Raw genomic sequence first — 16,517 nt, forward strand, 5'->3', positions numbered from 1 at the left:
AGGATATAAGAGTTGAAAAACAAATTAATGTTCAATCAGATATGCTAAATCAAGTCAAAAATCAAATCAACAGTGGAGGGAAGAGATGGCAAAAGATGTGAAGAATATAAAGAAGACAGTGAGTTAGAAAGAAAACACCTGGGGAGAAGCTAAGAGAGAAAGAAATGCCCAGAGACATTTTTGGAGACAGCCATTGAAACTAGAGCCAGGAGAAAAGGACCAGAAGACACCACCATGTGCTTTTCCATGTGACAGAGGAACCCCGGATGCCAGCAGCTTTTCCTCCAAGAAGAGAAAGGAGGAAGAGCACGGAAGCACCAATACAAGACCAGGCCCAGAGAAGCTCAGGAACTATTTGATGAATGACTAGTTTCCAAGGAAAACTTTCTGAGAGATTCTGCTGTGATGGAATTTATCCCCTGAACCATTAATCACTGAGCACCTTTTATGGGTCAGAAGCCATGAACAGTGTTGGGGAAAGAACTGTAAACAAGACTAGATAGTCTTCCTGTTGTGGAGTCGATGGAAGAGCAACAGCCTTGCCAGTCTTCATGCCCCAGCAGAATGATCTTATCCATTTAGACATTTCTGGATCCTCAACCACTTGTATGGTGCAATTTTGGATCCTTCAACATCCTAGTTATCCTTGTTTGAATATATGTCCTCATTCACCATTTCCAGATTTGGAAACTGAGGCTCAGAGAAGCAACTGGATTTGCCAATAACACAAGGCTACCAAGTGGCAGAACCAGAACTCAACCCATTCAGGATTCTAAACCTGGGGTCTTTACTTTCTATAGCCACAACCACCATTCCTAATAAAAACAGTAGTCCAACAGAATTACAATAAGGATATATAGTGTGACCTAAAACCTCATAGAAAAAGAAAGATAACTTCATTAGTAGATAGACAATGGTAACTCCACTCCCTGGCAACTGACTCCAACATGCAAAGGACAACCTCATCACATCCTGCTCCTGCCATCCGCTTTTAGATTGTTTTTTTTTTTTTTTTTTGGTTTTTTGCCCCTCTCCATCTGTTATTTCTGCAAAAGCATAATGATCTCAGGAAAACAAGAGGACTTGGAACAATCATAAAGAAAAATTCAAAAGCTTGGAAAAACAAATGGCAGAACGTATAGGAATAAAAGTCACAACAGAAGAGATGAAAAACAAAATGGAGACATAAAACAGCAGACTTGAAGAGGCAGAAGAAAGGCTTAGTGAACTAGAGGACAGGACATCTGAAATCCTACACACAAAAAAACATAGGGAAAAGAATGGAAAAATATGAGCAGGCTCTCAGGGAATTAAATGACAACATAAAGGACATAAATATATCTATTATGGGTATTCCAGAAGGTGAAGAGAAGGGAAAAGAGGCAGAAAGAATAATAGAAGAAATAATCACTGAAAATTTCCCATCTCACATGAAAGACAAAATTACAGATCCAAGATGTACAGTACACCCCAAACAGAACAGATCCACATAAAACTACTCCAAGACACTTACTAATCAGATTGTCAAATGTCAAAGACAGACAGAATTCTGAAAGAAACAAGAAAAAAGCAATCCATCACCTATAAGAGAAGCTGGATAAGACTATGTGCAGACTTCTCAGCATAAACCATGGAGGTGAGAACACAGTGGTAAGATATATTTAAGACACTGAAAGGGAAAAACTGCCAACCAAGAATTCTATATTCAGCAAAACTGTGCTTCAATTAAATGAGGGAGGATTTAAAGTATTTTGAGACAAACTCACCAGAGAGCTTGTGACTAAGAGACCGGCTCTATAAGAAATACTAAAGAGAGCATTACTGGCAGATCAGAAAATACAAGAGAGAGATCTGGAGAAGAGTATAGTAATGAAGACTATGAGTAAGGGTAAAAAGAAAAAAAATGACACATGAAATTCAAAAGACAAATGGTAGAAGAAAATACTGCCTTTACAATGATAACATTAAATGTTACTGGGTTAAACTCCCCAATCAAAAGACAAAGACTGGCAGAATGGATTAAAAAAACAGGACCCATCCATATGCTGTCTACAAGAGACTCACTTTAGACCCAAGGACAAAAACAGACTGAAAGTGAAAGGTTAGGAAAATATATTTTATACAAACAACAGCCAGAAAAGAACAGGGGTATTTAAATTAATATAAGACAAATTAGACTTCAAATGTAAAACAATTAAAAGAGACAAAGGACATGTAGTAATAGAAGGAGGAATTCATCAAGAAGACATAACAATCATAAATATTTATGCACCAAGCAGTGCCCCAAAATACATGAAGAATACACTGACAATAATGAAGGGAGAAGTAGACATATCCACAATAACAGCTGGCAACCTCAATACACTGCTCTCATCAATGAATAGAACATTTAGACAGAGGATCAATGAGGAAATAGAGATTTTGAAAAATACAATAAATGAACTAGACTTAACAGACCTTTATGGAACATTACATATCACAACAGTAGGATACATATTTTTCTCTAGTGCTCATGGATCATTCTCCAGGGTAGACCACCTGTTGGTCACAAAACAAGTCTCAGTAAATTTTAAAAGACAAATTATATGTAACACTTTCTTGGATCATAATGGAATGAAGTTGGCAATGAATAACAGGTGAAAGGCCAAAAAAATCACAAATATACAGAGGCTAAAAAACACACTCTTAGACAACCAGTGAGTCAAGGAAGAAATTACAAGGGGAATCAATAAGTATATCAAGGTAAATGAAAATGAAAACACAACATATCAAAACTTATGAGATACAGCAAAGGCAGTACTGAGAGAGAATTTATTGCCCTAAATGCCTATATTATAAAAGGAAGAAAGAGCAAAAAATCAAGAAATTTACTGTTCAACCCGAGGAACTAGAGAAAGAACAGAAAACTAACCCTAAAGTAAACAGAAGGAAAGTAATAGAAAGATTAGAGCAGAAATAAATGAAATTGAGAACATTAAAATAATGGATGAACCAACAAAACCAAAAGCTGGTTCTTTGAGAAAATCAATAAAATTGATGGACCATTAGCTAGGCTGACCAAAAAAAAAAAAGAGAGAGAGAGAGAGAGAATGCAAATAAATAAAATCAGAACTGGGAGTGGGGACATAGCCATTGACCCAGCAGAAATAAAGGAGAAAATGAGAGAATACTATGGGCAACTATATGCTAATAAACTAGACACAGACAAAATGGACCAACTTTTAGAAAAGCATGAAAGCCAATGTTAACTGAAGAAGAAACAGAAGGCCTAAATAAGAGATTGACTCAGTCATCAAGAAGCTCCAAAAAAAAAGAAAAATCAAGGACCACATAGCTTCACATGTGAATTCTACCAAGTATTAAGAAAGAATTGGTAGCAATCCTGCTCAACCGCTTCAAAACAACATCGCTTCAAACCTACTCTTCCCTAAAGAGTAGGGAAAGCTACTTAACTCATTCTATGAAGCCAACATCACCCCAATACCAAAACCACGCAAAAATACTACAAGAAAAGAAAATTACAGACCAATCTCTTTAAGGAATATAGGTACAAAATCCTCAATAAAATACTTACAAATCCAATCTAGAAGTGCATGAGAAGAATTACACACCATAACCAAGTGGAATGTATTCCAGATTTGCAAGGCTGGGTCAACCCAAGAAAATCAATTAATGCAATACACCACATCAATAAATCAAAGCAGAAAAACCACATCATCAACTAATTTGATGTAGAAAAGGCACTTGACAAAATTCAACAGTGTTTCTTGATGAAAACACTTCAAATCATAAGAATACAAGGAAGCATCTTCAACATGATAAAGGGAATATATGAAAAAGTTACAGCTAACATCATACTCCATGGGGAAAGACCAAAAGCTTTTGCTTTAAGATCAGGAACAAGACAAAGATGTCCACTGTCACCATTGTTATTCAACATTGTGCTGTCATTCTAGCTAGAGCAATCAGACAAGTAAAATAAATAAAAGGCATCCAAATTGGGAAAGAAGAAGTAAAACTTTCACTGTTTGCAGGTGATATGATACTATATGTTGAAAATCCCCCAAAAATCCATAGCAAATCTACTAGAGCTAATAAATGAGTACAGCAAAATAGCACAGTATAAGATTAACACCCAAAAATCAGTAGTGTTTCTATACACTAACAATGAGCAATCTGAGGAAGAAATCAAGGAAAAAATTCCATTTACAATAGTGTCATAGTCAATTTCATGGGTCAACTTGGCCAAGTGGTGGTACCTGTTTGTCTGGTTGGGCAAGTGCTAGCCTGCCTGTTGCAATGAGGACATTTCATAGAATTAAATCATGATCAATTCAGCTTCATCCACAGCTAATTCCATTTGTAATCAGCCAAGGAGAGTGTCTTCTGCAATGAGTGAGGCTCAATCTAATCACTGGAAGCCTTTTAAGGATTCAGAAGAGACAGGCTCTCTTTCTGCTTCAGCTGGTGAGCCTCTCTGGTGGAGTTCATCCAGACCTTCCACCAGAATCGTTGGCTTCATAGCCTGCCCTGTGGATTTTGGACTCTGCATTCCCATGGTCACGTGAGGCACTTTTATACATTTTATATTTGCGAGTATTCCCTGTTGATTCTGTTTCTCTAGAGAACCCTAACTAATACAACTAAATCTGTTCTAGTTTGCCAGCTGCTGGAATGCAATATACCAGAAATGGAATGGCTTTTAAAAAGGAAATTTAATAAGTTGCTAGTTTACAGTTCTAAGGCCGAGAAAATGTCCCAATTAAACAAGTCTATAGAAGTGTCCAATCACAAGTATCCAGGGAAAGATATCTTGATTCAAGAAGGCCGATGAAGTTTAGGGTTTCTCTCTCAAGTGAGAAGGCACATGGCAAACAGTCAGAGCTTCTCTCTCAGCTGGAAGGGCACACAGCGAACATGGCATCATCTGCTAGCTTTCTCTCCTGGCTTCCTGTTTCTTGAAGCTCCCTGGGAGGCATTTTCCTTCTTCATCTCCAAAGGTCACTGGCTCGTGGACTCTCTGCTTCATGGTGTTGCAGCATTTTCTGCTCTCTCTGAATCTCCTTCATTCTTCAAAATGTTTCCTCTCTTATAGGACTTCAGAAACTAATCAAGACCCACCCAAATGGGTGGAAACATGTCATCACCTAATCCAGCATAACAACCACTCTCGACTAAATCACATCTCTAGGGAGATGATCTGATTACAGTTTCAAACATACAGTATTGAATAGGGATTATTCTGCCTTTATGAAATGGGATTTAGATTAAAACATGGCTTTTCTTGGGGACATAAATCCTTTCAAACCAGTACAAATAGAAACCTAAAAATTCAGATATTTAGGAATAAATTTAACAAAGGCCACAAAAGACCTATACATAGAAAACTAAAAGAAATTTCTAGAAGAAATCAAAGAAGATCTAAATAAATTGAAGGATATACAGTGTTCATGGATTGGAAGACTAAATATAGTTAACATGTCAATTCTACCCAAATTGATCTATAATCCCAACAATTTACTTTGCACATACAGAAAAACCAACAACCAAATTTACTTGGAAGGGGAAGGCGCCACAAATAGCTAAAAATTATCTTGTGAAAGAGGAATTAAGTGAGAGGTCTCATATTATCTGATTTTAAAGCATTTTACAAAGCTACAGTGATCAATGCTAGTACTTTATGGTACCAGCATAAAGTATACTGGCCAATGAAATTGAATTGACTGTTCAGAAATAGACTCTCTCATCTACAGACAATTGATCTTTGACAAGGTGTCAAGCCAACTCAACTGGGACAGAGCAGCCTCTCCAATAAATACTGTTTTGAGAACTAGATATCCATATCCAAAAGAGTAAAAGAGGATCTATATCTCATATCTCAATAAATGGTGTTTTGAGAACTGGATACTCAATATCCAAAAGAATGAGAGAATCCATATCTCACACCTTACACAAAATTAATTCAAAATGGATCAAAGAACTTAACATTAGAGTTAAGACCATAAAACTTTTAGAAGAAAATGTAGAGAAATGTCTTATAAATATTTTAATAGGAGGTGATTTTCCTAGACCTTACACCCAAAGCACAAGCACTAAAAAAGAAATATATAAACGGGATCACCTCAAAATTAAACATTTTTGCATATCAAAGAACTTTGTCAGGAAAGTCAAAAGGCAGCCTACACAATGTGAGACAATATTTGGAAACCACATATCAGACAAGGGTTTAGTACTCAGAATATATAAAGAGATTCTTCAACTCAACAACAAAAAGACAAACAACCCAATTTAAAAAGTAAGCAAAAAATATGAACAGACACTTCTCAGAAGAGAAAATACAAATGGCTAAAAGGCACACAACAAGATACTCAACTTCACTGGCTATTAAGGAAATGCAAATCAAAACCAAAATGAGATATCACCTCACACCTACTAGAATGGCCATCATCAAACAAACAACCAAAAAACAAACTTCTGGGAAGATGGCTGACTAGAGCAGCTGGAGATTAGCCCTGCTCCATGGAAAAGTTAGATAAGGGACAGGAGGGTGACTGAGGTGGCAATGCGGGAGTGCGGCTGACCTGGGATAGCCTTCTGCACCACATGTGGCAGCCCTGGTTGCAGAGGAAAAGGAACAGAGAGGCAGAAAGCTGGAGCCTGGCTCAGAGGCATGGAACCTACAGGAGTTCATGGATGGGAACATGGGACTAGGAAGTAAGCCAGGCCACATTCCTTGGGCGTGCTACCCTGACCAGTGCAGTCCTATGACCGGTAACTTATCCCGCACCATACGCACCTGAACCAACCCCCATTCCCCGCATTCCAGGCACCCCCACCCACAAGCCCCTAGTGCATATCCCTGTCCCACCCCTACACCCCAAGTGCACCCCAGCCCACCTCTCCTACACTTCTCCCAAGCACTGCCTTCCCCTCCCTGTTCCCTGCAGGCTTTTGCCTGTGCAAAAAGATTACAGCCACTAACCTCCATACCTAGGCTAACCTCGCACCCCACCCATAGTGTCACACAGCTTCACCCTGCCCTCCCTGAGCTCAGCACATCCATTTATGGCACTCCCAGTCCAACACATGCACATGGGCCCCCAGTCATGTTATTCAGCTCTGGGAACTGACTTTACATCAGTCTTAGAACCATGCATGTGCACAGCCCTCTGCCCCACTTCCCAGCTCTGAGAAAGTGCTGATCTGAGCAGCTGGGTCACATCAGCCCCCAATCCATGAAGGTATAACACTGACCTGCTGCCACAGCTCTACACATGCACATAAAGGGCCCCTGCCTTAAACCATCATACACCAGGGTTTCATCCCCCAGAATGGTGCACCCACACAGCTACATCTTCCCTGGCTGCTGGGTGCCCAAGTTCACAAGCACCAGTGTGACATCCCCAACCTGTGCCCATACCTGCCCTGAAACAAATTATCATACAGCGTGTTCCACCCTGTGCCCTGCTCCCTGCTGTATGACCATTCTGCAAACTCAAAGTCTTAGACTACTGAAAGAAATCAACTCCCAAAGTAAATCAATCATGATATCTACATGTGATGACCGACGCCCCTCCCCCGCGGGCGACTTCCTGGTCTGGTGGCGAATTCCCCGGGCCCCCTGTGGCCGGCGACCAGCCACAGGGTCCCCTCAAGCCGCGGCAGCTGATGCCCCCACTACGCGTGGCCCCTGAACCAACGGAGAGAATTGGATCAGAAATACCCAGGCCGTGGAGATCGGTGACCAGGGGGATCCATTCCAAACACTTGAGACAAACGTGTGCCACGAGCACCACCTACTGGGCAGGATAAGAAAAACAGAACCCAGAGATTTCACAGAACAATCTTACAACCTTGTTGGGTCCGACACCCAGGGAAATCTGACTACATGCCGAGACGCCAGCAGCAGAAGGTAACTGTCCACGCTCAGAAGATTGAGAATATGGCCCAATCAAAGGAACAAACCAATAGTTCAAATGAGATACAACAGCTGAGACAACTAATGCTGAATATGCGAACAGAAATGGAAAACCTCTTCAAAAATTGAGGGAGGACATGAAGAGGACATGGGCTGAACATAAAGAAGAAATAGAAAAACTGAAAAAACAAATCACAGAACTTATGGAAGTGAAGGATAAAGTAGAAAAGATGGAAAAAACAATGGATACCTACAATGATAGATTTAAAGAGACAGAAGATAGAATTAGTGATTTGGAGGCTAGAACATCTGAATTCCAAAAAGAAACAGAATCTATCAGGAAAAGAATGGAAAAATTTGAACAGGGTATCAGGGAACTCAAGGACAATATGAACCGCACAAATATATGTGTTGTGGGTGTCCCAGAAGGAGAAGAGAAGGGAGAGGAGGAGAAAAACTACTGGAAGAAATTATCACTGAAAATTTCCCAACTCTTATGAAAGACCTAAAATTACAGATCCAAGAAGTGCAGCGCACCCCAAAGAGATTAGACCCAAATAGGCGTTCTCCAAGACACTTACTAGTTAGAATGTCAGAGGTCAAAGAGAAAGAGAGGATCTTGAAAGCAGCAAGAGAAAAACAATCCATCACATACAAGGGAAACCCAATAAGACTGTGTAGATTTCTCAGCAGAAACCATGGAAGCTAGAAGACAGTGGGATGATATATTTAAATTACTAAAGAGAAAAACTGCCAACCAAGACTCCTATATCCAGCAAAATTATCCTTCAAAAATGAGGGAGAGATTAAAACATTCTCAGACAAAAAGTCACTGAGAGAATTTGTGACCAAGAGACCAGCTCTGCAAGAAATACTAAAGGGAGCACTAGAGTCAGAACCGAAAAGACAGAAGAGAGAGGTATGGAGAAGAGTGTAGAAAGAAGGAAAATCAGATATGATATATATAATACAAAAGGCAAAAAGTTAGAGGAAAATATTATCCAAACAGTAATAACACTAAATGTCAATGGACTGAATTCCCCAATCAAAAGACATAGATTGGCAAAATGGATTAAAAAACAGGATCCTTCTATATGCTGTCTACAGGAAACACATCTTAGACACAAAGATAAACATAGGTTGAAAGTGAAAGGTTGGGAAAAGATATTTCATGCAATTAACAACCAGAGGAGCAGAAGTGGCTATATTAATATCCTACAAATTAGACTTCAAATGTAAAACAGTTAAAAGAGACAAAGAAGGACACTATATACTAATAAAAGGAACAATTAAACAAGAAGACATAACAATCATAAATATTTACGCACCGAACAAGAATGCCCCAAAATACGTGAGGAATACACTGCAAACACTGAAAAGGGAAATAGACTCATATACCATAATAGTTGGAGACTTCAATTCACCACTCTCATCAATGGACAGAACATCTAGACAGAGGATCAATAAAGAAATAGAGAATCTGAATATTACTATAAATGAGCTAGACTTCACAGACATTTATAGGACATTACATCCCACAACAGCAGGATACACCTTTTTCTCAAGTGCTCATGGATCATTCTCAAAGATAGACCATATGCTGGGTCACAAAGCAAGTCTTAACAATATTAAAAAGATTGAAATCATACACAACACTTTCTCGGATCATAAAGGAATGAAGTTGGAAATCAATAATAGGCGGAGTGCCAGAAAATTCACAAATACGTGGAGGCTGAACAACACACTTCTAAACAACGAGTGGGTGAAAGAAGAAATTGCTAGGGAAATTAGCAAATACCTCGAGGCGAATGAATTTGAAAACACAACATATCAAAACTTATGGGACGCAGCAAAGGCAGTGCTAAGAGGGAAATTTATAGCCCTAAATGCCTATATCAGAAAAGAAGAAAAGGCAAAAATTCAGGAATTAACTATCCATTTGGAAGAACTGGAGAAAGAACAGCAAACTAATCCCAAAGCAAGCAAAAGGAAAGAAATAACAAATATTAGAGCAGAAATAAATGAAATTGAAAACATGAAAACAACAGAGAAAATCAATAAGGCCAGAAGTTGGTTTCATGAGAAAATGAATAGATTGATGGGCCCTTAGCAAGATTGACAAAAAGAAGAAGAGAGAGGATGCAAATAAATAAGATCAGAAATGGAAGAGGAGACATAACTACTGACCTCACAGAAATAAAGGAGGTAATAACAGGATACTATGAACAACTTTACGCTAATACGCTAATAAATACAACAATTTAGATGAAATGGACGGGTTCCTGGAAAGACATGAACAACCAACTTTGACTCAAGAAGACATAGATGACCTCAACAAACCAATCACAAGTAAAGAAATTGAATTAGTCATTCAAAAGCTTCCTAAAAAGAAAAGTCCAGGACCAGAAGGCTTCACATCTGAATTCTATCAAACATTCCAGGAAGAATTAGTACCAACTCTCCTCAAACTCTTCAAAAAAATCGAAGTGGAGGGAAAATACCTAATTCATTCTATGAAGCCAACATCACCCTCATACCAAAACCAGGCAAAGATATTACAAAAAAAGAAAACTACAGACCAATCTCTCTAATGAATATAGATGCAAAAATCCTCAATAAAATTCTAGCAAATTGTATCCAACAACATATTAAAAGAATTATATATCATGACCAAGTAGGATTCATCCCAGGTATGCAAGGATGGTTCAACATAAGAAAATCAATTAATGTAATACACCATATCAACAAATCAAAGCAGAAAAATCACATGATCATCTCAATTGATGCAGAGAAGGCATTTGACAAGATACAACATCCTTTCCTGTTGAAAACACTTCAAAGGATAGGAATACAAGGGAACTTCCTTAAAATGATAGAGGGAGTATATGAAAAACCCACAGCTAATATCATCCTCAATGGGGAAAAATTGAAAACTTTCCCCCTAAGATCAGGAACAAGACAAGGATGTCCACTATCACCACTATTATTCAACATTGTGTTGGAGGTTCTAGCCAGAGCAATTAGACAAGAAAAAGAAATACAAGGCATCAAAATTGGAAAGGAAGAAGTAAAACTATCACTGTTTGCACACGATATGATACTATACGTCAAAAACCCGGAAAAATCCACAACAAAACTACTAGAGCTAATAAATGAGTACAGCAAAGTAGCAGGTTACAAGATCAACATTCAAAAATCTGTAGCATTTCTATACACTAGCAATTAACAAGCGGAGGGGGAAATCAAGAAACGAATCCCATTTACAATTGCAACTAAAAGAATAAAATACCTAGGAATAAATTTAACTAAAGAGACAAAAAACCTATATAAAGAAAACTACAAAAAACTGCTAAAAGAAATCACAGAAGACTTAAACAGATGGAAGGGCATACCGTGTTCATGGATTGGAAGACTAAATATAGTTAAGATGTCAATCCTACCTAAATTGATTTACAGATTCAATGCAATACCAATAAAATCCCAACAACTTATTTTTCAGAAATAGAAAAACCAATAAGCAAATTTATCTGGAAGGGCAGGGTGCCCCGAATTGCTAAAAACATCTTGAGGAAAAAAAACGAAGCTGGAGGTCTTGCACTGCCTGACTTTAAGGCATATTATGAAGCCACAGTGGTCAAAACAGCATGGTATTGGCATAAAGATAGATATATCGACCAATGGAATCAAATAGAGTGCTCAGATATAGACCCTCTCATCTATGGACATTTGATCTTTGATAAGGCAGTCAAGCCAACTCACCTGGGACAGAACAGTCTCTTCAATAAATGGTGCCTAGAGAACTGGATATCCATATGCAAAAGAATGAAAGAAGACCCATATCTCATACCCTACACAAAAGTTAACTCAAAATGGATCAAAGATCTAAACATTAGGTCTAAGACCATAAAACAGTTAGAGGAAAATGTAGGGAGATATCTTATGAATCTTACCATTGGAGGCAGTTTTATGGACCTTAAACCTAAAGCAAGAGCACTGAAGAAGGAAATAAATAAATGGGAAATCCTCAAAATTAAACACTTTTGTGCATCAAAGAACTTCATCAAGAAAGTAGAAAGACAGCATACACAATGGGAATCAATATTTGGAAACGACATATCAGATAAAGGTCTAGTATCCAGAATTTATAATGAGATTGCTCAACTCAACAACAAAAAGACAGCCAACCCAATTACAAAATGGGAAAAAGACTTGACTAGACACCTCTCAGAGGAGGAAATACAAATGGTCAAAAGGCACATGAAGAGATGCTCAATGTTCCTGGCCATTAGAGAAATGCAAATCAAAACCACAATGAGATATCATCTCACATCCACCAGAATGGCCATTATCAACAAAACAGAAAATGACAAGTGCTGGAGAGGATGCGGTGAAAGAGGCACACTTATCCACTGTTGGCGGGAATGTCAAATGGTGCAACCACTGTGGAAGGCAGTTTGGCAGTTCCTCAAAAAGCTGAATATAGAATTGCCATACGACCCAGCAATACCATTGCTGGGAATCTACTCAAAGGAATTAAGGGCAAAAACTCCAACGGACATTTGCACACCAATGTTTATAGCAGCATTATTTACAATTGCCAAGAGATGGAAACAGCCAAAATGTCCATCAACAGACGAGTGGCTAAACAAACTGTGGTATATACATACGATGGAATATTATGCAGCTTTAAGGCAGGATAAACTTATGAAGCATGTAATAACATGGATGGACCTAGAGAACATTATGCTGAGTGAGTCTAGCCAAAAACTAAAAGACAAATACTGTATGGTCCCAATGATGTGAATCGACACTCGAGACAAACTTGGAATATGTCATTGGTAACAGAGTTCAGCAGGAGTTAGAAATAGGGTAAGACAATGGGTAATTGAAGCTGAAGGGATACAGACTGTGGAACAGGACTAGATACAAAAACCCAAAAATGGACAGCACAATAATACCTAATTGTAAAGTAATCATGTTAAAACACTGAATGAAGCTGCATCCGAGCTATAGGTTTTTGTTTTGTTTTGTTTTGTTTTGTTCTTACTATTATTACTTTTTTTTCCTCTATATTAACATTCTGTATCTTTTTCGGTTATATTGCTAGTTCTTCTAAACTGATGCAAATGTACTAAGAAATGATGATCATGCATCTATGTGATGATGTTAAGAATTACTGATTGCATATGTAGAATGGTATGATTTCTAAAAAAAAAAGAAAAAAATTGGACAGCCCAATACTACCTAATTGTAATGATATTATGTTAAAACACTGAATGAAGCTGCATCTGAGCTATAGTTTTTTTTTATATATTTTTGTATTTTTTATTTTTATTTTTATTTTTTCTCTATATTATCATTTTATTTTTTTCTGTTGTCTTGCTATTTCTTTCTCTAAATTGATGCATATGTACTAAGAAATGATGATCATACATCTATGTGATGATATTAAGAATTACTGATTGCATATGTAGAATGGAATGATTTCTAAATGTTGTGTTAGTTAATTTTTTTTAATTAATAAATATATATATATATATCTATACTAACAGTTTTAGAAAGTGAAGGTCCTAATAATTATATTCTTAACATAAACTTTCTCAATTGCCTGTCTTTATTCTTCTTATTATTACATGATAAGGTCTGATTCAGTAGACCACCTGAAATGATGTAATACTTACTGGCTCTGAGAATACTATCCTTGCTGCTGCACCTGGACTGGACCTGCAGAGAGAGCATAAACTCAGTAACTTAGGGCTCATAACCTGGACAGCAGATTTAATGGGCAATCTCCTGAGGTCTAGAACCAGAGGGCTTATATATCTCAGATATTAAAACCTGTGAGTCAAAATATTTTACACTTGTCTCATATATTTTTAATTTATCCATTCCCTACTTTAAACAAAGAAGCTAAGTGAATTTTAGAGAAAAAACCTGGGGGAACAATATTGTATATTAGACAGAAGTAAAACTGAAGGCAATTTTATTGATGTGTATTTGAAATCTATGTTTGAAAAAAAATTAAGTTGCTGCATTATTCAGTTGTGAACACACACCCTTCATCTTAAGGCAGTTAACATATCTCTTGACTGGGATAATAATACAATTCAAACAATAAATGTATAACCAAATATTTTAATGTAAAAGTTTTAAGTATATATATTGAGTGAAAAATAGAAAAATCCTCTTATATATAATATTTACCTTGTATTTTAGTAACCTTTGTTATTTAGTATTTTATTTAAATTTATTAATTATAATAATTGATTACATCTGTATTATTTGTTATGACAGATACCCCTGTTGGAAATCAATGAAATCAAATTCATTTATTTGCTAGTTCTTGAATATTCATTCATCAGAAAATTTTGTGTTTTGATTCAAATGACTGAGGTCAAAGTAGAATATTCCTTCAAAGGCTGTATAACGATGAATTCAAAGGCCATGTTGGATGGCATTAACATTACTGCTAATTTCAGAGGAAATTATATTTGAGCTCCATACCTCTTCTTCCTACCCTGCAGCAGCTTGCCCCAAGTAGATATATACATGACAAATTAATTTCTATAGCTTAACACAATCTACTTATTGTAATGAAACAAGTTCTGAAAAGAATGTTGCAACTTAGGGTGGGTTATGGTTGTCCTTCCCTGAGAAAAACAATTGTTAATGTTTAAAGAAACAACGATAAAAAGAAATCACAAACATACACACAATGAAACACATACACACTCACAAAAAGGAGGGAAAAAAATTCTAAATGTTAAAGTTATTCTCTTTTGGCCCAGATTGTTTAATTAGTTTTAAACATACTAGAATGCAGAAGCTGAGCTGGAAGATATATTCTCATATTTTTTTTACACAGAAGTCTTATTGAAGAACAATTCTGGACCAAATGGGAAAGAACTTAATGATTACTTAAAGAAAACAATACAGAGAGGAAGATAAGTATGAGGAAAAGAAAGGGAAAAGAGAGCTTTGAGGGAGTGAATATAGGTGACAGAAAATAAAGCATGTGTCTACAGGAGGAGACAATATGTAAATGCAGAATGTTCTGCTATTTCTTATTGAAAATTCACACTGAGAGAGTAAGAATGACTAATGAACTTGCTGCAAAATAAACAAGCAAGTTGGCATACCATGAAATGAATATGAGTTGTAACTATACCACTATCGCCTTAAAGGAGAAAGGAAACAAACACTAATAGACAAGCTTAATAAAGATAGAAAATACATTTTAAGACAGTGATTCAAAGAACACAAGAGAAAGCTAAAAAGTGAGAGAGAAATCTGGCTGAGAGAGCAAGAGATTAGGAAAAGGAGGAAAATGTTGAAAGACAAAAAACAGTTGAAAGAAGTAAATGGAAGTCAAGAAAGTCTTCAACAAGATGTAGAGACAGAAGGAGCCCAAACCCATAGCACAAAGCCCCATTTGTGAATGGAAAGCAACTCCTTTGATCAATAACAGTTACTCTTAAGTTGCACCCTCTATTCCTCCAGAGTTCATCTTTAAGCCCCTCCAATCTAGAGCAGAGCTAGTATATGGGTAGAAACAAGAGATTTACAATGAACAGAACAGTTCAGAGGAGTAGTTCAAATTGTCTCATAAAATGATCCAACCTACAAATAAATATATAGTCTAAGTGGAAATGGTGGTGAAGAACTGGCTGGCTTTACCAAAAACATGAAACCAAACTAAACCATGAAACAAAACACACTCTCTCCTTCCTTGATGGAGCAAAAATAAATTACAAAAAATTCATTCATAGCATAAATTGAATACAGAAACCCAAGTCTCTTTGAAGAAGTTGTTTTGTGGAACTTCAGTTTAGAATCACATAAATACTTCAGAAGATAAATCTGGATAATGAAAGCAAGTCCCCAAACCTGAGTATTTATCAAGGTTCACAAATTTCCAACAACAGTGTACAACTGGCTATTTGAATCAGATTTGGGGAAAATTGCCTTTGAAATCGATGATTATAAGAATTTCTTTACTTTAATAATTTAATGTTTTAAAAAATATTGAGATAAATAATTTTTTGAAAATTTAATATTTATCCATATAGCAAATGACCCTTTCTTTTGTACCATGAAACTGATATTTATAATATTTATTCTATTTTATAAGATCCCACTATGAAGATTTCACTATATCATCACTTACCATGTAATGGGATTTTCTTGAAAGAATAAAGTTGGGAAACAACTATTCTTCTTGTTCTCACACATATGAACTACAAAGATGGTATTATAGATCTTTTTCTAGTTTTATGGTTTGTTGTTTTTTTCTTTCTCTACCTTACCCTGGCTTTGGTCCTTTGAAAAAAGAAAGTCTGAAAAACAAAATAAAACCAAGACTGGACCTAATACCAAATCTGTCAGGAACTACAAATGAAAGGTATGATATCAAGTTATCTACTACTTTATTCTATTGAATCATGTTATTTTATTATAATTAACATCTGAATCTGCTGTTGCCAAATAATTCCCCTTTCAACTAGCATCAAAACTAAAATAATGGGCAGAAACAGCATATTACATTAAAATTAGTGGAGGAAATGAGAAACACAAAGAGACTTGTTAAAAATATAGGTAT

At 36.6% G+C, this 16,517-nt stretch overlaps 1 protein-coding gene across 1 annotated transcript in view; it reads right to left on the reverse strand.

Moving 5' to 3' along the window:
• LOC143681205 (uncharacterized) overlaps positions 1-16,517 on the reverse strand; it is an 88,679-nt gene that overhangs the window by 23,938 nt on the left and 48,224 nt on the right. Inside the window, exons 5-6 of the mRNA XM_077158021.1 lie at positions 16,225-16,254; positions 13,600-13,642 (exon numbers count right to left, since the gene is read on the reverse strand). Coding sequence (XP_077014136.1) covers positions 13,600-13,642; positions 16,225-16,254 — 73 coding nt within the window. The remainder of the gene's footprint in view (positions 1-13,599; positions 13,643-16,224; positions 16,255-16,517) is intronic.

The sequence above is a fragment of the Tamandua tetradactyla genome, chromosome 4 (assembly GCF_023851605.1).
Source record: "Tamandua tetradactyla isolate mTamTet1 chromosome 4, mTamTet1.pri, whole genome shotgun sequence".
Classification (NCBI taxonomy): Eukaryota; Metazoa; Chordata; class Mammalia; order Pilosa; family Myrmecophagidae; genus Tamandua; species Tamandua tetradactyla.